At 59.0% G+C, this 22926-nt stretch overlaps 6 protein-coding genes across 7 annotated transcripts in view; 5 read left to right on the forward strand and 1 right to left on the reverse strand.

Moving 5' to 3' along the window:
- The window catches only part of KATNAL2 (katanin catalytic subunit A1 like 2), a 274880-nt gene that overhangs the window by 156807 nt on the left and 95147 nt on the right, over positions 1–22926 (reverse strand). The gene's annotated exons all lie outside the window — the stretch shown is intronic.
- LOC129457680 (elongin-A3) lies at positions 2272–4159 on the forward strand. Its single transcript, XM_063613974.1, has 2 exons — positions 2272–3927; positions 4039–4159. Exons 1-2 carry the CDS (start codon positions 2393–2395, stop codon positions 4157–4159), a joined length of 1656 nt encoding a protein of 551 aa, XP_063470044.1. The 5' UTR covers positions 2272–2392.
- On the forward strand, positions 6911–8792 carry LOC129457745 (elongin-A3). The gene is made up of 2 exons (XM_055233229.2): positions 6911–8566; positions 8672–8792. The coding sequence occupies exons 1-2, from the start codon at positions 7032–7034 to the stop codon at positions 8790–8792; spliced, it is 1656 nt and encodes a 551-aa protein (XP_055089204.2). The 5' UTR covers positions 6911–7031.
- LOC129457754 (elongin-A3) lies at positions 11544–13443 on the forward strand. Its single transcript, XM_055233238.2, has 2 exons — positions 11544–13199; positions 13323–13443. Exons 1-2 carry the CDS (start codon positions 11665–11667, stop codon positions 13441–13443), a joined length of 1656 nt encoding a protein of 551 aa, XP_055089213.2. The 5' UTR covers positions 11544–11664.
- Positions 16195–18088, forward strand: LOC134732003 (elongin-A3-like). The gene is made up of 2 exons (XM_063613987.1): positions 16195–17814; positions 17902–18088. The coding sequence occupies exons 1-2, from the start codon at positions 16316–16318 to the stop codon at positions 18086–18088; spliced, it is 1686 nt and encodes a 561-aa protein (XP_063470057.1). The 5' UTR covers positions 16195–16315.
- On the forward strand, positions 20938–22737 carry LOC134732006 (elongin-A3-like). The gene is made up of 2 exons (XM_063613990.1): positions 20938–22493; positions 22617–22737. Exons 1-2 carry the CDS (start codon positions 20959–20961, stop codon positions 22735–22737), a joined length of 1656 nt encoding a protein of 551 aa, XP_063470060.1. The 5' UTR covers positions 20938–20958.

The following is a 22926-nucleotide window of genomic DNA, read 5'->3' on the forward strand; positions in this document are numbered from 1 at the left end:
TCGCGAGCCGTCCTCCTCTGGGAGGCCGAGGAAAGCAGCTCGCTTGAGCCCAGGAGGTGGAGACCAGGCTGCGCCAAACGGAGAAACCCCGTCTCCACAAAAGATACCAAAATTAGCCCGGCGTGGTGGCACGGCCCCCGTGGTCCCAGCTGAGGGGCAGCAGCGCCTGAGCTGGGCAAGGGGAGGGTGCACTGACCCTTCCTCATTCCACTGCACCCCAGCCTGGGTGACACAACCAGAGCACATCTCAATGCAAACTGCTGTTTAGTTGAAGAGAGCAACTCTCGGATTTCATACATAAACGCTAACAACTGGTACGTTCCTTAAGTCAAAATACTTTTACTAAGCACCGCATAGAATCATTCCCAATCTTTTCAACCAGAACCCCCGTGAAAGAACGGCGACACCTTAATCACCTCATTTAGGTTCTCGATCAGGAAGTCTAAACCTGCCAATCAGAGTTTCTAATTACCATGAGATGACCGGCTTAACTACCTTGAGTTCACCTCCTACCAGCTCCTGCAAGCTTTGCTGAACGTGTGCATTCTAACTCAGGGCACTTGTTGGCTTCACGAGGGCAGGTAATCACAGGACCGTGTGCCAGATACGACACACGCACATACACACTAACAAAGACACACACACACACACAAACACGCAAACGCACACGCATACACACACGCACACACACAAACACCATTAACTAAAGGTCGTTCTTAGGCGTTACCGACAGTGAGGGGTAGAGAGAGAAATACAAAGACATAAGCCACAAGGCAAAAGCGAGCAAGGGCAGCAGAAGAGATCAAAGTACTGAACCCTGGGCTGTCAGCAGAATGGGTGCTGGGAAGCTTATGGAAGCAGGCACCAGGCTGGATGCCGGTGCACGTCAAAAGAGTCCCTCAAGCCTGAAGAACACGTAAGGAGTCAGAAGAGGGTGCCACAGAGTTACCACCCTGAAGGAAGTCAGAAAAGCATTCTTTCCGGGGAAGGGGACATAATCCCATCAGCGACCGTGTAAAAACTCAGACATGTCCGGGCACGGTGACTCACGCCTGTATTCCCATGGCTTTGGGAGGTCGAGGCCGGCAGACCACCTGAGGTCAGGTGTTGCAGAACAGCCCGACCAATATGAGGCAATCCCCTCTCTTCTACAAAGACGAAACTCGGTTGGACTTGCTGGCCAGCGCCTGTAAAAGCAGCTACTCAGGGGGCTGAGATAGGAGAACCGCTCGAACCCGGGAGGCGGAGGTTGCAGTGAGCCCAGATCCCACCGTTGCACTCCAGCCTGGACGACAAAAGCCAAACTCCGTCTCAAAATTTAAAAACAAAACCTCAGAAAAGCTTCCCCAGCAAGGGCCAGAGTCAGCGCCCCTCTCTATTTCTTGACAGCAATTCAGGAGAGAATGTCAGGCGGCCTGCAAAACTCACAAGAGAGCAGAATATCCTCCCCAAGGCAGAGGAGCCACACCCTGTTTCTAGAGGTGGAGTAGCCACCCATCACCCCGCAGCCCCTCCCCACTCCCAGCCAGAAAGCCCAGTCCCTGGGAAGCAAATCCACCGGCAACAACCTTTCTTCGTGGAAAACGCTTCCCCTGCCAAAATGGAAAACAAACATGATACGAAGTCCCCTCACACAACGTCAATCCCAGATAAAGGGCTGTTGTCCTCTGTTGGTTCTTCTGCCTAGGATTTTGCCTGGCGGGTGCTGTTATTTCCGCTTTTGCTGCCAGGAAGATTCCCTCTGTGTCTTTTGGAATCCACAGATGTGGAACCTGGGAACACGGAGGGCCAACGGTAGAACTCAGTGGGGTGTGTCCAGGGTGCAATTAACCGAATCAACCTGTGGGGCACAGCAGTCCACCTGGCGTGGACCGTCCCGACTGGCTGCCTTGGGCCGACGGAATGAATTCGTATTGGGGCGGGGCAGCCCAGGGGCCAAGGGTGGCAGGGCTGGAGCCCCGGGCGGGCCTGGGGCTGGCTATATAAGGCCGGGCTCTGGCAGGGGAGCTTCCTTCGGCGTTGGACGGACGGCGCACCGCGGAGGTCAGTGCGGGCTGCGGCTCCACATCCCCAGGAAGAGAAGCGGGCCTGCTCGGCTGTCTGCAAGGACCGGCGTTCCAGACCGAGTGGCCCGCTGCTCCGAGGACCCAGCTCGCTCCAGGTTGTGGGGACTCCCCGCCCCGAGGCCTGCGGTCCGCGAGGACCAGCGCCCCGGAACCAGTGGCCCACTGCTCCGAGGACCGAGCTTGCTCCAGGCTGCGACTCCACATCCCGAGGTCGCTGCCTGGCGACCGGGCAGCGAGGACCGGCCACCCCAGACTTCGTGTGTCCCGCCGCCCCGAGGACAGAGCCGCGACCGCCAGGGCAGCGACGCCTGCACAGCTCTGGCGAGATGGCGGCAGGGTCCACTACGCTGCGCGCGGTGGAGAAGCTGCAGGTGCGTCTGGCCACTAAGACGGACCCGAGAAAGCTAGAGAAATATTTGCAGAAACTCTCCGCCTTGCCCATGACGGCAGACATCCTGGCGGAGACTGGAATCAGAAAGGCGGTGAAGCGCCTGCGGAAGCACCAGCAGGTGGGCGACTTTGCCAGAGACTTAGCGGCCCGGTGGAAGAAGCTGGTGCTTGTGGACCGAAACACCGGGCCTGACCCACAGGACCCTGAGGAGAGCGCTTCCCGACAGCGCTTCGGGGAGGCTCTTCAGGACCAGGAAAAGGCCTGGGGCTTCCCAGAAAACGCGACGGCCCCCGGGAGCCCATCTCACAGCCCTGAGCACAGACGGACAGCGCGCAGAACACCTCCGGGGCAACAGAGACCTCACCCGAGGTCTCCCAGTCGCGAGCCCAGAGCCGAGAGAAAGCGCCCCAGAATGGCCCCAGCTGATTCCGGCCCCCAACGGGCCCCTCCAACGCGCACCGCTCCCCTCCCCATGCCCGAGGGCCCTGAGCCCGCCCTGCCCGGGAAGGAACCCGGAAGAGGCCACGCTCACGCCGCTCAGGGCGGGCCTCTGCTGGGTCAGGGCTGCCAGGGCCAACTCCAGGGGGAAGCCGTGGTGAGCCACAGCGAGGGGCACGAATCGTCCCGCTGGGCTTCGGCTCAGAAATCGCCTCCTGTGCAGGAAAGCCAGTCAGAGAGGCTGCAGGCGGCCGGCGCTGATTCCGCCGGGCCGAAAACGGTGCCCAGCCCTGTCTTCTCAGAGCTCTGGGACCCCTCAGCGGACTGGATGCAGGCCAACTACGATCTGCTGTCCGCTTTTGAGGCCATGACCTCCCAGGCACAGCCAGAAGCACTCTCCGCGCCAACGTTCCAGGAGGAAGCTGCTTTCCCTGGACGCAGAGTGAATGCTAAGAGGCAGGTGTACTCGGGCTCCAGGCCTGCCTGCCAGCTGCAGGTGCTGACGCTGCGCCAGCAGTGCCTCCGGGTGCTTAGAAACAATCCGGACGCCCTCGGCGACGTGGGAGGGGTCCCCTACTCGGTTCTTGAACCCGTTCTGGAAGCGTGGACGCCTGATCAGCTGTATCGCAGAGAGAAAGACAATCACGCACTGGCTCGAGAGACAGATGAATTATGGAGGATTCATTGTCTCCACGACTTCAAGGAAGAAAAGCCACAGGAGCACGAGTCTTGGCGGGAGCTGTACCTGCGGCTTCGGGACGCCCGAGAGCAGCGGCTGCGAGTAGTGACCACGAAAATCCGATCAGCACGTGAAAACGAACCCAGCCGCCGTCAGACAAAGATGATCTGTTTCAACTCTGCGGCCAAGACGCCTCAGGATGCTTCCAGCAGGCAAGGGAAGTCAGCAGGAGCAGCTGACCCGGGAAATGGAGGGATCAAGCCAGCCCCCAAGCCCGCAGGAAGCAGCCAGGCTCCCTCCAGCCAGGGCGCCGGGGGGCTCGGGGACGGCGGCGGGGGCGGCATCATTAGCGGCAGCAGCAGCAGCAGCAGCAGCAGCGGCAGCAGCAGCAGCAGCAGCGGCAGCAGCCGCAGCAGCAGCAGCGTCCTTCACCGGCTCCCTGAGGAGCGGGCCAACCCCTGCCAGAGCAGCAGCAATGAGCACGGGGCGCCCGCGGCCAAAACCCGGAAACAGGCTGCCAAGAAAGTGGCCCCGCTGATGGCCAAGGCAGTTCGCGACTACAAGAGAAGATTCTCCCGACGATAAACTCAGGACTTGCCTTACAGATAAAATCAGGGGGGAGGAGGACCAATGCAAAGTCAATGCGGGTTGGGGAACGAAACTTCCAATGGGCACCAGAACCCTTGGCTTGGTGCAAAGTTGAGCCTCTGAATTCTGCAGGGGTCAAGTGCTGGCCCTGTGACTTTCGCCTCCCACACCCAGCCACTGCCTCCCTCCTTGGAGGACACCTCAGAATTCACAAGATATTCTGAAGGCATTCGAATCAATTCTACTTTGGCGGTTCACTGATTGTTTTTTAAAAAACGCCCTAGTTGCAATCATAAATCAGGTACAAGATGTGACATTCTCTTTCGTCTTCCTTTCGTGTGAAATCATCGAGTGCATAAGGACTTCTTAGACACAAACTCTCAATCCGTTAGTTGACACTGATAACTGCGACTACGCAGAAGGTTTTGTGGCTGCTGTTGGTTTCTTTTAGATAAAAGGCCGGGCATGATCCTGTAATCGCGAGCCGTCCTCCTCTGGGAGGCCGAGGAAAGCAGCTCGCTTGAGCCCAGGAGGTGGAGACCAGGCTGCGCCAAACGGAGAAACCCCGTCTCCACAAAAGATACCAAAATTAGCCCGGCGTGGTGGCACGGCCCCCGTGGTCCCAGCTGAGGGGCAGCAGCGCCTGAGCTGGGCAAGGGGAGGGTGCACTGACCCTTCCTCATTCCACTGCACCCCAGCCTGGGTGACACAACCAGAGCACATCTCAATGCAAACTGCTGTTTAGTTGAAGAGAGCAACTCTCGGATTTCATACATAAACGCTAACAACTGGTACGTTCCTTAAGTCAAAATACTTTTACTAAGCACCGCATAGAATCATTCCCAATCTTTTCAACCAGAACCCCCGTGAAAGAACGGCGACACCTTAATCACCTCATTTAGGTTCTCGATCAGGAAGTCTAAACCTGCCAATCAGAGTTTCTAATTACCATGAGATGACCGGCTTAACTACCTTGAGTTCACCTCCTACCAGCTCCTGCAAGCTTTGCTGAACGTGTGCATTCTAACTCAGGGCACTTGTTGGCTTCACGAGGGCAGGTAATCACAGGACCGTGTGCCAGATACGACACACGCACATACACACTAACAAAGACACACACACACACACAAACACGCAAACGCACACGCATACACACACGCACACACACAAACACCATTAACTAAAGGTCGTTCTTAGGCGTTACCGACAGTGAGGGGTAGAGAGAGAAATACAAAGACATAAGCCACAAGGCAAAAGCGAGCAAGGGCAGCAGAAGAGATCAAAGTACTGAACCCTGGGCTGTCAGCAGAATGGGTGCTGGGAAGCTTATGGAAGCAGGCACCAGGCTGGATGCCGGTGCACGTCAAAAGAGTCCCTCAAGCCTGAAGAACACGTAAGGAGTCAGAAGAGGGTGCCACAGAGTTACCACCCTGAAGGAAGTCAGAAAAGCATTCTTTCCGGGGAAGGGGACATAATCCCATCAGCGACCGTGTAAAAACTCAGACATGTCCGGGCACGGTGACTCACGCCTGTATTCCCATGGCTTTGGGAGGTCGAGGCCGGCAGACCACCTGAGGTCAGGTGTTGCAGAACAGCCCGACCAATATGAGGCAATCCCCTCTCTTCTACAAAGACGAAACTCGGTTGGACTTGCTGGCCAGCGCCTGTAAAAGCAGCTACTCAGGGGGCTGAGATAGGAGAACCGCTCGAACCCGGGAGGCGGAGGTTGCAGTGAGCCCAGATCCCACCGTTGCACTCCAGCCTGGACGACAAAAGCCAAACTCCGTCTCAAAATTTAAAAACAAAACCTCAGAAAAGCTTCCCCAGCAAGGGCCAGAGTCAGCGCCCCTCTCTATTTCTTGACAGCAATTCAGGAGAGAATGTCAGGCGGCCTGCAAAACTCACAAGAGAGCAGAATATCCTCCCCAAGGCAGAGGAGCCACACCCTGTTTCTAGAGGTGGAGTAGCCACCCATCACCCCGCAGCCCCTCCCCACTCCCAGCCAGAAAGCCCAGTCCCTGGGAAGCAAATCCACCGGCAACAACCTTTCTTCGTGGAAAACGCTTCCCCTGCCAAAATGGAAAACAAACATGATACGAAGTCCCCTCACACAACGTCAATCCCAGATAAAGGGCTGTTGTCCTCTGTTGGTTCTTCTGCCTAGGATTTTGCCTGGCGGGTGCTGTTATTTCCGCTTTTGCTGCCAGGAAGATTCCCTCTGTGTCTTTTGGAATCCACAGATGTGGAACCTGGGAACACGGAGGGCCAACGGTAGAACTCAGTGGGGTGTGTCCAGGGTGCAATTAACCGAATCAACCTGTGGGGCACAGCAGTCCACCTGGCGTGGACCGTCCCGACTGGCTGCCTTGGGCCGACGGAATGAATTCGTATTGGGGCGGGGCAGCCCAGGGGCCAAGGGTGGCAGGGCTGGAGCCCCGGGCGGGCCTGGGGCTGGCTATATAAGGCCGGGCTCTGGCAGGGGAGCTTCCTTCGGCGTTGGACGGACGGCGCACCGCGGAGGTCAGTGCGGGCTGCGGCTCCACATCCCCAGGAAGAGAAGCGGGCCTGCTCGGCTGTCTGCAAGGACCGGCGTTCCAGACCGAGTGGCCCGCTGCTCCGAGGACCCAGCTCGCTCCAGGTTGTGGGGACTCCCCGCCCCGAGGCCTGCGGTCCGCGAGGACCAGCGCCCCGGAACCAGTGGCCCACTGCTCCGAGGACCGAGCTTGCTCCAGGCTGCGACTCCACATCCCGAGGTCGCTGCCTGGCGACCGGGCAGCGAGGACCGGCCACCCCAGACTTCGTGTGTCCCGCCGCCCCGAGGACAGAGCCGCGACCGCCAGGGCAGCGACGCCTGCACAGCTCTGGCGAGATGGCGGCAGGGTCCACTACGCTGCGCGCGGTGGAGAAGCTGCAGGTGCGTCTGGCCACTAAGACGGACCCGAGAAAGCTAGAGAAATATTTGCAGAAACTCTCCGCCTTGCCCATGACGGCAGACATCCTGGCGGAGACTGGAATCAGAAAGGCGGTGAAGCGCCTGCGGAAGCACCAGCAGGTGGGCGACTTTGCCAGAGACTTAGCGGCCCGGTGGAAGAAGCTGGTGCTTGTGGACCGAAACACCGGGCCTGACCCACAGGACCCTGAGGAGAGCGCTTCCCGACAGCGCTTCGGGGAGGCTCTTCAGGACCAGGAAAAGGCCTGGGGCTTCCCAGAAAACGCGACGGCCCCCGGGAGCCCATCTCACAGCCCTGAGCACAGACGGACAGCGCGCAGAACACCTCCGGGGCAACAGAGACCTCACCCGAGGTCTCCCAGTCGCGAGCCCAGAGCCGAGAGAAAGCGCCCCAGAATGGCCCCAGCTGATTCCGGCCCCCAACGGGCCCCTCCAACGCGCACCGCTCCCCTCCCCATGCCCGAGGGCCCTGAGCCCGCCCTGCCCGGGAAGGAACCCGGAAGAGGCCACGCTCACGCCGCTCAGGGCGGGCCTCTGCTGGGTCAGGGCTGCCAGGGCCAACTCCAGGGGGAAGCCGTGGTGAGCCACAGCGAGGGGCACGAATCGTCCCGCTGGGCTTCGGCTCAGAAATCGCCTCCTGTGCAGGAAAGCCAGTCAGAGAGGCTGCAGGCGGCCGGCGCTGATTCCGCCGGGCCGAAAACGGTGCCCAGCCCTGTCTTCTCAGAGCTCTGGGACCCCTCAGCGGACTGGATGCAGGCCAACTACGATCTGCTGTCCGCTTTTGAGGCCATGACCTCCCAGGCACAGCCAGAAGCACTCTCCGCGCCAACGTTCCAGGAGGAAGCTGCTTTCCCTGGACGCAGAGTGAATGCTAAGAGGCAGGTGTACTCGGGCTCCAGGCCTGCCTGCCAGCTGCAGGTGCTGACGCTGCGCCAGCAGTGCCTCCGGGTGCTTAGAAACAATCCGGACGCCCTCGGCGACGTGGGAGGGGTCCCCTACTCGGTTCTTGAACCCGTTCTGGAAGCGTGGACGCCTGATCAGCTGTATCGCAGAGAGAAAGACAATCACGCACTGGCTCGAGAGACAGATGAATTATGGAGGATTCATTGTCTCCACGACTTCAAGGAAGAAAAGCCACAGGAGCACGAGTCTTGGCGGGAGCTGTACCTGCGGCTTCGGGACGCCCGAGAGCAGCGGCTGCGAGTAGTGACCACGAAAATCCGATCAGCACGTGAAAACGAACCCAGCCGCCGTCAGACAAAGATGATCTGTTTCAACTCTGCGGCCAAGACGCCTCAGGATGCTTCCAGCAGGCAAGGGAAGTCAGCAGGAGCAGCTGACCCGGGAAATGGAGGGATCAAGCCAGCCCCCAAGCCCGCAGGAAGCAGCCAGGCTCCCTCCAGCCAGGGCGCCGGGGGGCTCGGGGACGGCGGCGGGGGCGGCATCATTAGCGGCAGCAGCAGCAGCAGCAGCGGCAGCAGCAGCAGCAGCAGCGGCAGCAGCCGCAGCAGCAGCAGCGTCCTTCACCGGCTCCCTGAGGAGCGGGCCAACCCCTGCCAGAGCAGCAGCAATGAGCACGGGGCGCCCGCGGCCAAAACCCGGAAACAGGCTGCCAAGAAAGTGGCCCCGCTGATGGCCAAGGCAGTTCGCGACTACAAGAGAAGATTCTCCCGACGATAAACTCAGGACTTGCCTTACAGATAAAATCAGGGGGGAGGAGGACCAATGCAAAGTCAATGCGGGTTGGGGAACGAAACTTCCAATGGGCACCAGAACCCTTGGCTTGGTGCAAAGTTGAGCCTCTGAATTCTGCAGGGGTCAAGTGCTGGCCCTGTGACTTTCGCCTCCCACACCCAGCCACTGCCTCCCTCCTTGGAGGACACCTCAGAATTCACAAGATATTCTGAAGGCATTCGAATCAATTCTACTTTGGCGGTTCACTGATTGTTTTTTAAAAAACGCCCTAGTTGCAATCATAAATCAGGTACAAGATGTGACATTCTCTTTCGTCTTCCTTTCGTGTGAAATCATCGAGTGCATAAGGACTTCTTAGACACAAACTCTCAATCCGTTAGTTGACACTGATAACTGCGACTACGCAGAAGGTTTTGTGGCTGCTGTTGGTTTCTTTTAGATAAAAGGCCGGGCATGATCCTGTAATCGCGAGCCGTCCTCCTCTGGGAGGCCGAGGAAAGCAGCTCGCTTGAGCCCAGGAGGTGGAGACCAGGCTGCGCCAAACGGAGAAACCCCGTCTCCACAAAAGATACCAAAATTAGCCCGGCGTGGTGGCACGGCCCCCGTGGTCCCAGCTGAGGGGCAGCAGCGCCTGAGCTGGGCAAGGGGAGGGTGCACTGACCCTTCCTCATTCCACTGCACCCCAGCCTGGGTGACACAACCAGAGCACATCTCAATGCAAACTGCTGTTTAGTTGAAGAGAGCAACTCTCGGATTTCATACATAAACGCTAACAACTGGTACGTTCCTTAAGTCAAAATACTTTTACTAAGCACCGCATAGAATCATTCCCAATCTTTTCAACCAGAACCCCCGTGAAAGAACGGCGACACCTTAATCACCTCATTTAGGTTCTCGATCAGGAAGTCTAAACCTGCCAATCAGAGTTTCTAATTACCATGAGATGACCGGCTTAACTACCTTGAGTTCACCTCCTACCAGCTCCTGCAAGCTTTGCTGAACGTGTGCATTCTAACTCAGGGCACTTGTTGGCTTCACGAGGGCAGGTAATCACAGGACCGTGTGCCAGATACGACACACGCACATACACACTAACAAAGACACACACACACACACAAACACGCAAACGCACACGCATACACACACGCACACACACAAACACCATTAACTAAAGGTCGTTCTTAGGCGTTACCGACAGTGAGGGGTAGAGAGAGAAATACAAAGACATAAGCCACAAGGCAAAAGCGAGCAAGGGCAGCAGAAGAGATCAAAGTACTGAACCCTGGGCTGTCAGCAGAATGGGTGCTGGGAAGCTTATGGAAGCAGGCACCAGGCTGGATGCCGGTGCACGTCAAAAGAGTCCCTCAAGCCTGAAGAACACGTAAGGAGTCAGAAGAGGGTGCCACAGAGTTACCACCCTGAAGGAAGTCAGAAAAGCATTCTTTCCGGGGAAGGGGACATAATCCCATCAGCGACCGTGTAAAAACTCAGACATGTCCGGGCACGGTGACTCACGCCTGTATTCCCATGGCTTTGGGAGGTCGAGGCCGGCAGACCACCTGAGGTCAGGTGTTGCAGAACAGCCCGACCAATATGAGGCAATCCCCTCTCTTCTACAAAGACGAAACTCGGTTGGACTTGCTGGCCAGCGCCTGTAAAAGCAGCTACTCAGGGGGCTGAGATAGGAGAACCGCTCGAACCCGGGAGGCGGAGGTTGCAGTGAGCCCAGATCCCACCGTTGCACTCCAGCCTGGACGACAAAAGCCAAACTCCGTCTCAAAATTTAAAAACAAAACCTCAGAAAAGCTTCCCCAGCAAGGGCCAGAGTCAGCGCCCCTCTCTATTTCTTGACAGCAATTCAGGAGAGAATGTCAGGCGGCCTGCAAAACTCACAAGAGAGCAGAATATCCTCCCCAAGGCAGAGGAGCCACACCCTGTTTCTAGAGGTGGAGTAGCCACCCATCACCCCGAAGCCCCTCCCCACTCCCAGCCAGAAAGCCCAGTCCCTGGGAAGCAAATCCACCGGCAACAACCTTTCTTCGTGGAAAACGCTTCCCCTGCCAAAATGGAAAACAAACATGATACGAAGTCCCCTCACACAACGTCAATCCCAGATAAAGGGCTGTTGTCCTCTGTTGGTTCTTCTGCCTAGGATTTTGCCTGGCGGGTGCTGTTATTTCCGCTTTTGCTGCCAGGAAGATTCCCTCTGTGTCTTTTGGAATCCACAGATGTGGAACCTGGGAACACGGAGGGCCAACGGTAGAACTCAGTGGGGTGTGTCCAGGGTGCAATTAACCGAATCAACCTGTGGGGCACAGCAGTCCACCTGGCGTGGACCGTCCCGACTGGCTGCCTTGGGCCGACGGAATGAATTCGTATTGGGGCGGGGCAGCCCAGGGGCCAAGGGTGGCAGGGCTGGAGCCCCGGGCGGGCCTGGGGCTGGCTATATAAGGCCGGGCTCTGGCAGGGGAGCTTCCTTCGGCGTTGGACGGACGGCGCACCGCGGAGGTCAGTGCGGGCTGCGGCTCCACATCCCCAGGAAGAGAAGCGGGCCTGCTCGGCTGTCTGCAAGGACCGGCGTTCCAGACCGAGTGGCCCGCTGCTCCGAGGACCCAGCTCGCTCCAGGTTGTGGGGACTCCCCGCCCCGAGGCCTGCGGTCCGCGAGGACCAGCGCCCCGGAACCAGTGGCCCACTGCTCCGAGGACCGAGCTTGCTCCAGGCTGCGACTCCACATCCCGAGGTCGCTGCCTGGCGACCGGGCAGCGAGGACCGGCCACCCCAGACTTCGTGTGTCCCGCCGCCCCGAGGACAGAGCCGCGACCGCCAGGGCAGCGACGCCTGCACAGCTCTGGCGAGATGGCGGCAGGGTCCACTACGCTGCGCGCGGTGGAGAAGCTGCAGGTGCGTCTGGCCACTAAGACGGACCCGAGAAAGCTAGAGAAATATTTGCAGAAACTCTCCGCCTTGCCCATGACGGCAGACATCCTGGCGGAGACTGGAATCAGAAAGGCGGTGAAGCGCCTGCGGAAGCACCAGCAGGTGGGCGACTTTGCCAGAGACTTAGCGGCCCGGTGGAAGAAGCTGGTGCTTGTGGACCGAAACACCGGGCCTGACCCACAGGACCCTGAGGAGAGCGCTTCCCGACAGCGCTTCGGGGAGGCTCTTCAGGACCAGGAAAAGGCCTGGGGCTTCCCAGAAAACGCGACGGCCCCCGGGAGCCCATCTCACAGCCCTGAGCACAGACGGACAGCGCGCAGAACACCTCCGGGGCAACAGAGACCTCACCCGAGGTCTCCCAGTCGCGAGCCCAGAGCCGAGAGAAAGCGCCCCAGAATGGCCCCAGCTGATTCCGGCCCCCAACGGGCCCCTCCAACGCGCACCGCTCCCCTCCCCATGCCCGAGGGCCCTGAGCCCGCCCTGCCCGGGAAGGAACCCGGAAGAGGCCACGCTCACGCCGCTCAGGGCGGGCCTCTGCTGGGTCAGGGCTGCCAGGGCCAACTCCAGGGGGAAGCCGTGGTGAGCCACAGCGAGGGGCACGAATCGTCCCGCTGGGCTTCGGCTCAGAAATCGCCTCCTGTGCAGGAAAGCCAGTCAGAGAGGCTGCAGGCGGCCGGCGCTGATTCCGCCGGGCCGAAAACGGTGCCCAGCCCTGTCTTCTCAGAGCTCTGGGACCCCTCAGCGGACTGGATGCAGGCCAACTACGATCTGCTGTCCGCTTTTGAGGCCATGACCTCCCAGGCACAGCCAGAAGCACTCTCCGCGCCAACGTTCCAGGAGGAAGCTGCTTTCCCTGGACGCAGAGTGAATGCTAAGAGGCAGGTGTACTCGGGCTCCAGGCCTGCCTGCCAGCTGCAGGTGCTGACGCTGCGCCAGCAGTGCCTCCGGGTGCTTAGAAACAATCCGGACGCCCTCGGCGACGTGGGAGGGGTCCCCTACTCGGTTCTTGAACCCGTTCTGGAAGCGTGGACGCCTGATCAGCTGTATCGCAGAGAGAAAGACAATCACGCACTGGCTCGAGAGACAGATGAATTATGGAGGATTCATTGTCTCCACGACTTCAAGGAAGAAAAGCCACAGGAGCACGAGTCTTGGCGGGAGCTGTACCTGCGGCTTCGGGACGCCCGAGAGCAGCGGCTGCGAGTAGTGACCACGAAAATCCGATCAGCACGTGAAAACGAACCCAGCCGCCGTCAGACAAAGATGATCTGTTTCAACTCTGCGGCCAAGACGCCTCAGGATGCTTCCAGCAGGCAAGGGAAGTCAGCAGGAGCAGCTGACCCGGGAAATGGAGGGATCAAGCCAGCCCCCAAGCCCGCAGGAAGCAGCCAGGCTCCCTCCAGCCAGGGCGCCGGGGGGCTCGGGGACGGCGGCGGGGGCGGCATCATTAGCGGCAGCAGCAGCAGCAGCAGCGGCAGCAGCAGCAGCAGCAGCAGCAGCAGCAGCAGCAGCAGCAGCAGCAGCAGCAGCAGCAGCGTCCTTCACCGGCTCCCTGAGGAGCGGGCCAACCCCTGCCAGAGCAGCAGCAATGAGCACGGGGCGCCCGCGGCCAAAACCCGGAAACAGGCTGCCAAGAAAGTGGCCCCGCTGATGGCCAAGGCAGTTCGAGACTACAAGAGAAGATTCTCCCGACGATAAACTCAGGACTTGCCTTACAGATAAAATCAGGGGGGAGGAGGACCAATGCAAAGTCAATGCGGGTTGGGGAACGAAACTTCCAATGGGCACCAGAACCCTTGGCTTGGTGCAAAGTTGAGCCTCTGAATTCTGCAGGGGTCAAGTGCTGGCCCTGTGACTTTCGCCTCCCACACCCAGCCACTGCCTCCCTCCTTGGAGGACACCTCAGAATTCACAAGATATTCTGAAGGCATTCGAATCAATTCTACTTTGGCGGTTCACTGATTGTTTTTTAAAAAACGCCCTAGTTGCAATCATAAATCAGGTACAAGATGTGACATTCTCTTTCGTCTTCCTTTCGTGTGAAATCATCGAGTGCATAAGGACTTCTTAGACACAAACTCTCAATCCGTTAGTTGACACTGATAACTGCGACTACGCAGAAGGTTTTGTGGCTGCTGTTGGTTTCTTTTAGATAAAAGGCCGGGCATGATCCTGTAATCGCGAGCCGTCCTCCTCTGGGAGGCCGAGGAAAGCAGCTCGCTTGAGCCCAGGAGGTGGAGACCAGGCTGCGCCAAACGGAGAAACCCCGTCTCCACAAAAGATACCAAAATTAGCCCGGCGTGGTGGCACGGCCCCCGTGGTCCCAGCTGAGGGGCAGCAGCGCCTGAGCTGGGCAAGGGGAGGGTGCACTGACCCTTCCTCATTCCACTGCACCCCAGCCTGGGTGACACAACCAGAGCACATCTCAATGCAAACTGCTGTTTAGTTGAAGAGAGCAACTCTCGGATTTCATACATAAACGCTAACAACTGGTACGTTCCTTAAGTCAAAATACTTTTACTAAGCACCGCATAGAATCATTCCCAATCTTTTCAACCAGAACCCCCGTGAAAGAACGGCGACACCTTAATCACCTCATTTAGGTTCTCGATCAGGAAGTCTAAACCTGCCAATCAGAGTTTCTAATTACCATGAGATGACCGGCTTAACTACCTTGAGTTCACCTCCTACCAGCTCCTGCAAGCTTTGCTGAACGTGTGCATTCTAACTCAGGGCACTTGTTGGCTTCACGAGGGCAGGTAATCACAGGACCGTGTGCCAGATACGACACACGCACATACACACTAACAAAGACACACACACACACACAAACACGCAAACGCACACGCATACACACACGCACACACACAAACACCATTAACTAAAGGTCGTTCTTAGGCGTTACCGACAGTGAGGGGTAGAGAGAGAAATACAAAGACATAAGCCACAAGGCAAAAGCGAGCAAGGGCAGCAGAAGAGATCAAAGTACTGAACCCTGGGCTGTCAGCAGAATGGGTGCTGGGAAGCTTATGGAAGCAGGCACCAGGCTGGATGCCGGTGCACGTCAAAAGAGTCCCTCAAGCCTGAAGAACACGTAAGGAGTCAGAAGAGGGTGCCACAGAGTTACCACCCTGAAGGAAGTCAGAAAAGCATTCTTTCCGGGGAAGGGGACATAATCCCATCAGCGACCGTGTAAAAACTCAGACATGTCCGGGCACGGTGACTCACGCCTGTATTCCCATGGCTTTGGGAGGTCGAGGCCGGCAGACCACCTGAGGTCAGGTGTTGCAGAACAGCCCGACCAATATGAGGCAATCCCCTCTCTTCTACAAAGACGAAACTCGGTTGGACTTGCTGGCCAGCGCCTGTAAAAGCAGCTACTCAGGGGGCTGAGATAGGAGAACCGCTCGAACCCGGGAGGCGGAGGTTGCAGTGAGCCCAGATCCCACCGTTGCACTCCAGCCTGGACGACAAAAGCCAAACTCCGTCTCAAAATTTAAAAACAAAACCTCAGAAAAGCTTCCCCAGCAAGGGCCAGAGTCAGCGCCCCTCTCTATTTCTTGACAGCAATTCAGGAGAGAATGTCAGGCGGCCTGCAAAACTCACAAGAGAGCAGAATATCCTCCCCAAGGCAGAGGAGCCACACCCTGTTTCTAGAGGTGGAGTAGCCACCCATCACCCCGCAGCCCCTCCCCACTCCCAGCCAGAAAGCCCAGTCCCTGGGAAGCAAATCCACCGGCAACAACCTTTCTTCGTGGAAAACGCTTCCCCTGCCAAAATGGAAAACAAACATGATACGAAGTCCCCTCACACAACGTCAATCCCAGATAAAGGGCTGTTGTCCTCTGTTGGTTCTTCTGCCTAGGATTTTGCCTGGCGGGTGCTGTTATTTCCGCTTTTGCTGCCAGGAAGATTCCCTCTGTGTCTTTTGGAATCCACAGATGTGGAACCTGGGAACACGGAGGGCCAACGGTAGAACTCAGTGGGGTGTGTCCAGGGTGCAATTAACCGAATCAACCTGTGGGGCACAGCAGTCCACCTGGCGTGGACCGTCCCGACTGGCTGCCTTGGGCCGACGGAATGAATTCGTATTGGGGCGGGGCAGCCCAGGGGCCAAGGGTGGCAGGGCTGGAGCCCCGGGCGGGCCTGGGGCTGGCTATATAAGGCCGGGCTCTGGCAGGGGAGCTTCCTTCGGCGTTGGACGGACGGCGCACCGCGGAGGTCAGTGCGGGCTGCGGCTCCACATCCCCAGGAAGAGAAGCGGGCCTGCTCGGCTGTCTGCAAGGACCGGCGTTCCAGACCGAGTGGCCCGCTGCTCCGAGGACCCAGCTCGCTCCAGGTTGTGGGGACTCCCCGCCCCGAGGCCTGCGGTCCGCGAGGACCAGCGCCCCGGAACCAGTGGCCCACTGCTCCGAGGACCGAGCTTGCTCCAGGCTGCGACTCCACATCCCGAGGTCGCTGCCTGGCGACCGGGCAGCGAGGACCGGCCACCCCAGACTTCGTGTGTCCCGCCGCCCCGAGGACAGAGCCGCGACCGCCAGGGCAGCGACGCCTGCACAGCTCTGGCGAGATGGCGGCAGGGTCCACTACGCTGCGCGCGGTGGAGAAGCTGCAGGTGCGTCTGGCCACTAAGACGGACCCGAGAAAGCTAGAGAAATATTTGCAGAAACTCTCCGCCTTGCCCATGACGGCAGACATCCTGGCGGAGACTGGAATCAGAAAGGCGGTGAAGCGCCTGCGGAAGCACCAGCAGGTGGGCGACTTTGCCAGAGACTTAGCGGCCCGGTGGAAGAAGCTGGTGCTTGTGGACCGAAACACCGGGCCTGACCCACAGGACCCTGAGGAGAGCGCTTCCCGACAGCGCTTCGGGGAGGCTCTTCAGGACCAGGAAAAGGCCTGGGGCTTCCCAGAAAACGCGACGGGCCCCGGGAGCCCATCTCACAGCCCTGAGCACAGACGGACAGCGCGCAGAACACCTCCGGGGCAACAGAGACCTCACCCGAGGTCTCCCAGTCGCGAGCCCAGAGCCGAGAGAAAGCGCCCCAGAATGGCCCCAGCTGATTCCGGCCCCCAACGGGCCCCTCCAACGCGCACCGCTCCCCTCCCCATGCCCGAGGGCCCTGAGCCCGCCCTGCCCGGGAAGGAACCCGGAAGAGGCCACGCTCACGCCGCTCAGGGCGGGCCTCTGCTGGGTCAGGGCTGCCAGGGCCAACTCCAGGGGGAAGCCGTGGTGAGCCACAGCGAGGGGCACGAATCGTCCCACTGGGCTTCGGCTCAGAAATCGCCTCCTGTGCAGGAAAGCCAGTCAGAGAGGCTGCAGGCGGCCGGCGCTGATTCCGCCGGGCCGAAAACGGTGCCCAGCCCTGTCTTCTCAGAGCTCTGGGACCCCTCAGCGGACTGGATGCAGGCCAACTACGATCTGCTGTCCGCTTTTGAGGCCATGACCTCCCAGGCACAGCCAGAAGCACTCTCCGCGCCAACGTTCCAGGAGGAAGCTGCTTTCCCTGGACGCAGAGTGAATGCTAAGAGGCAGGTGTACTCGGGCTCCAGGCCTGCCTGCCAGCTGCAGGTGCTGACGCTGCGCCAGCAGTGCCTCCGGGTGCTTAGAAACAATCCGGACGCCCTCGGCGACGTGGGAGGGGTCCCCTACTCGGTTCTTGAACCCGTTCTGGAAGCGTGGACGCCTGATCAGCTGTATCGCAGAGAGAAAGACAATCACGCACTGGCTCGAGAGACAGATGAATTATGGAGGATTCATTGTCTCCACGACTTCAAGGAAGAAAAGCCACAGGAGCACGAGTCTTGGCGGGAGCTGTACCTGCGGCTTCGGGACGCCCGAGAGCAGCGGCTGCGAGTAGTGACCACGAAAATCCGATCAGCACGTGAAAACGAACCCAGCCGCCGTCAGACAAAGATGATCTGTTTCAACTCTGCGGCCAAGACGCCTCAGGATGCTTCCAGCAGGCAAGGGAAGTCAGCAGGAGCAGCTGACCCGGGAAATGGAGGGATCAAGCCAGCCCCCAAGCCCGCAGGAAGCAGCCAGGCTCCCTCCAGCCAGGGCGCCGGGGGGCTCGGGGACGGCGGCGGGGGCGGCATCATTAGCGGCAGCAGCAGCAGCAGCAGCGGCAGCAGCAGCAGCAGCAGCAGCAGCAGCAGCAGCAGCAGCAGCAGCAGCAGCAGCGTCCTTCACCGGCTCCCTGAGGAGCGGGCCAACCCCTGCCAGAGCAGCAGCAATGAGCACGGGGCGCCCGCGGCCAAAACCCGGAAACAGGCTGCCAAGAAAGTGGCCCCGCTGATGGCCAAGGCAGTTCGAGACTACAAGAGAAGATTCTCCCGACGATAAACTCAGGACTTGCCTTACAGATAAAATCAGGGGGGAGGAGGACCAATGCAAAGTCAATGCGGGTTGGGGAACGAAACTTCCAATGGGCACCAGAACCCTTGGCTTGGTGCAAAGTTGAGCCTCTGAATTCTGCAGGGGTCAAGTGCTGGCCCTGTGACTTTCGCCTCCCACACCCAGCCACTGCCTCCCTCCTTGGAGGACACCTCAGAATTCACAAGATATTCTGAAGGCATTCGAATCAATTCTACTTTGGCGGTTCACTGATTGTTTTTTAAAAAACGCCCTAGTTGCAATCATAAATCAGGTACAAGATGTGACATTCTCTTTCGTCTTCCTTTCGTGTGAAATCATCGAGTGCATAAGGACTTCTTAGACACAAACTCTCAATCCGTTAGTTGACACTGATAACTGCGACTACGCAGAAGGTTTTGTGGCTGCTGTTGGTTTCTTTTAGATAAAAGGCCGGGCATGATCCTGTAATCGCGAGCCGTCCTCCTCTGGGAGGCCGAGGAAAGCAGCTCGCTTGAGCCCAGGAGGTGGAGACCAGGCTGCGCCAAACGGAGAAACCCCGTCTCCACAAAAGATACCAAAATTAGCCCGGCGTGGTGGCACGGCCCCCGTGGTCCCAGCTGAGGGGCAGCAGCGCCTGAGCTGGGCAAGGGGAGGGTGCACTGACCCTTCCTCATTCCACTGCACCCCAGCCTGGGTGACACAACCAGAGCACATCTCAATGCAAACTGCTGTTTAGTTGAAGAGAGCAACTCTCGGATTTCATACATAAACGCTAACAACTGGTACGTTCCTTAAGTCAAAATACTTTTACTAAGCACCGCATAGAATCATTCCCAATCTTTTCAACCAGAACCCCCGTGAAAGAACGGCGACACCTTAATCAGCTCATTTAGGTTCTCGATCAGGAAGTCTAAACCTGCCAATCAGAGTTTCTAATTACCATGAGATGACCGGCTTAACTACCTTGAGTTCACCTCCTACCAGCTCCTGCAAGCTTTGCTGAACGTGTGCATTCTAACTCAGGGCACTTGTTGGCTTCACGAGGGCAGGTAATCACAGGACCGTGTGCCAGATACGACACACGCACATACACACTAACAAAGACACACACACACACAAACACGCAAACGCACACGCATACACACACGCACACACACAAACACCATTAACTAAAGGTCGTTCTTAGGCGTTACCGACAGTGAGGGGTAGAGAGAGAAATACAAAGACATAAGCCACAAGGCAAAAGCGAGCAAGGGCAGCAGAAGAGATCAAAGTACTGAACCCTGGGCTGTCAGCAGAATGGGTGCTGGGAAGCTTATGGAAGCAGGCACCAGGCTGGATGCCGGTGCACGTCAAAAGAGTCCCTCAAGCCTGAAGAACACGTAAGGAGTCAGAAGAGGGTGCCACAGAGTTACCACCCTGAAGGAAGTCAGAAAAGCATTCGTTCCGGGGAAGGGGACATAATCCCATCAGCGACCGTGTAAAAACTCAGACATGTCCGGGCACGGTGACTCACGCCTGTATTCCCATGGCTTTGGGAGGTCGAGGCCGGCAGACCACCTGAGGTCAGGTGTTGCAGAACAGCCCGACCAATATGAGGCAATCCCCTCTCTTCTACAAAGACGAAACTCGGTTGGACTTGCTGGCCAGCGCCTGTAAAAGCAGCTACTCAGGGGGCTGAGATAGGAGAACCGCTCGAACCCGGGAGGCGGAGGTTGCAGTGAGCCCAGATCCCACCGTTGCACTCCAGCCTGGACGACAAAAGCCAAACTCCGTCTCAAAATTTAAAAACAAAACCTCAGAAAAGCTTCCCCAGCAAGGGCCAGAGTCAGCGCCCCTCTCTATTTCTTGACAGCAATTCAGGAGAGAATGTCAGGCGGCCTGCAAAACTCACAAGAGAGCAGAATATCCTCCCCAAGGCAGAGGAGCCACACCCTGTTTCTAGAGGTGGAGTAGCCACCCATCACCCCGCAGCCCCTCCCCACTCCCAGCCAGAAAGCCCAGTCCCTGGGAAGCAAATCCACCGGCAACAACCTTTCTTCGTGGAAAACGCTTCCCCTGCCAAAATGGAAAACAAACATGATACGAAGTCCCCTCACACAACGTCAATCCCAGATAAAGGGCTGTTGTCCTCTGTTGGTTCTTCTGCCTAGGATTTTGCCTGGCGGGTGCTGTTATTTCCGCTTTTGCTGCCAGGAAGATTCCCTCTGTGTCTTTTGGAATCCACAGATGTGGAACCTGGGAACACGGAGGGCCAACGGTAGAACTCAGTGGGGTGTGTCCAGGGTGCAATTAACCGAATCAACCTGTGGGGCACAGCAGTCCACCTGGCGTGGACCGTCCCGACTGGCTGCCTTGGGCCGACGGAATGAATTCGTATTGGGGCGGGGCAGCCCAGGGGCCAAGGGTGGCAGGGCTGGAGCCCCGGGCGGGCCTGGGGCTGGCTATATAAGGCCGGGCTCTGGCAGGGGAGCTTCCTTCGGCGTTGGACGGACGGCGCACCGCGGAGGTCAGTGCGGGCTGCGGCTCCACATCCCCAGGAAGAGAAGCGGGCCTGCTCGGCTGTCTGCAAGGACCGGCGTTCCAGACCGAGTGGCCCGCTGCTCCGAGGACCCAGCTCGCTCCAGGTTGTGGGGACTCCCCGCCCCGAGGCCTGCGGTCCGCGAGGACCAGCGCCCCGGAACCAGTGGCCCACTGCTCCGAGGACCGAGCTTGCTCCAGGCTGCGACTCCACATCCCGAGGTCGCTGCCTGGCGACCGGGCAGCGAGGACCGGCCACCCCAGACTTCGTGGGTCCCGCCGCCCCGAGGACAGAGCCGCGACCGCCAGGGCAGCGACGCCTGCACAGCTCTGGCGAGATGGCGGCAGGGTCCACTACGCTGCGCGCGGTGGAGAAGCTGCAGGTGCGTCTGGCCACTAAGACGGACCCGAGAAAGCTAGAGAAATATTTGCAGAAACTCTCCGCCTTGCCCATGACGGCAGACATCCTGGCGGAGACTGGAATCAGAAAGGCGGTGAAGCGCCTGCGGAAGCACCAGCAGGTGGGCGACTTTGCCAGAGACTTAGCGGCCCGGTGGAAGAAGCTGGTGCTTGTGGACCGAAACACCGGGCCTGACCCACAGGACCCTGAGGAGAGCGCTTCCCGACAGCGCTTCGGGGAGGCTCTTCAGGACCAGGAAAAGGCCTGGGGCTTCCCAGAAAACGCGACGGGCCCCGGGAGCCCATCTCACAGCCCTGAGCACAGACGGACAGCGCGCAGAACACCTCCGGGGCAACAGAGACCTCACCCGAGGTCTCCCAGTCGCGAGCCCAGAGCCGAGAGAAAGCGCCCCAGAATGGCCCCAGCTGATTCCGGCCCCCAACGGGCCCCTCCAACGCGCACCGCTCCCCTCCCCATGCCCGAGGGCCCTGAGCCCGCCCTGCCCGGGAAGGAACCCGGAAGAGGCCACGCTCACGCCGCTCAGGGCGGGCCTCTGCTGGGTCAGGGCTGCCAGGGCCAACTCCAGGGGGAAGCCGTGGTGAGCCACAGCGAGGGGCACGAATCGTCCCGCTGGGCTTCGGCTCAGAAATCGCCTCCTGTGCAGGAAAGCCAGTCAGAGAGGCTGCAGGCGGCCGGCGCTGATTCCGCCGGGCCGAAAACGGTGCCCAGCCCTGTCTTCTCAGAGCTCTGGGACCCCTCAGCGGACTGGATGCAGGCCAACTACGATCTGCTGTCCGCTTTTGAGGCCATGACCTCCCAGGCACAGCCAGAAGCACTCTCCGCGCCAACGTTCCAGGAGGAAGCTGCTTTCCCTGGACGCAGAGTGAATGCTAAGAGGCAGGTGTACTCGGGCTCCAGGCCTGCCTGCCAGCTGCAGGTGCTGACGCTGCGCCAGCAGTGCCTCCGGGTGCTTAGAAACAATCCGGACGCCCTCGGCGACGTGGGAGGGGTCCCCTACTCGGTTCTTGAACCCGTTCTGGAAGCGTGGACGCCTGATCAGCTGTATCGCAGAGAGAAAGACAATCACGCACTGGCTCGAGAGACAGATGAATTATGGAGGATTCATTGTCTCCACGACTTCAAGGAAGAAAAGCCACAGGAGCACGAGTCTTGGCGGGAGCTGTACCTGCGGCTTCGGGACGCCCGAGAGCAGCGGCTGCGAGTAGTGACCACGAAAATCCGATCAGCACGTGAAAACGAACCCAGCCGCCGTCAGACAAAGATGATCTGTTTCAACTCTGCGGCCAAGACGCCTCAGGATGCTTCCAGCAGGCAAGGGAAGTCAGCAGGAGCAGCTGACCCGGGAAATGGAGGGATCAAGCCAGCCCCCAAGCCCGCAGGAAGCAGCCAGGCTCCCTCCAGCCAGGGCGCCGGGGGGCTCGGGGACGGCGGCGGGGGCGGCATCATTAGCGGCAGCAGCAGCAGCAGCAGCGGCAGCAGCAGCAGCAGCAGCAGCAGCAGCAGCAGCAGCAGCAGCAGCAGCAGCAGCAGCAGCGTCCTTCACCGGCTCCCTGAGGAGCGGGCCAACCCCTGCCAGAGCAGCAGCAATGAGCACGGGGCGCCCGCGGCCAAAACCCGGAAACAGGCTGCCAAGAAAGTGGCCCCGCTGATGGCCAAGGCAGTTCGAGACTACAAGAGAAGATTCTCCCGACGATAAACTCAGGACTTGCCTTACAGATAAAATCAGGGGGGAGGAGGACCAATGCAAAGTCAATGCGGGTTGGGGAACGAAACTTCCAATGGGCACCAGAACCCTTGGCTTGGTGCAAAGTTGAGCCTCTGAATTCTGCAGGGGTCAAGTGCTGGCCCTGTGACTTTCGCCTCCCACACCCAGCCACTGCCTCCC

Source organism: Symphalangus syndactylus, chromosome 1, assembly GCF_028878055.3.
Source record: "Symphalangus syndactylus isolate Jambi chromosome 1, NHGRI_mSymSyn1-v2.1_pri, whole genome shotgun sequence".
NCBI classification, from domain to species: domain Eukaryota; kingdom Metazoa; phylum Chordata; class Mammalia; order Primates; family Hylobatidae; genus Symphalangus; species Symphalangus syndactylus.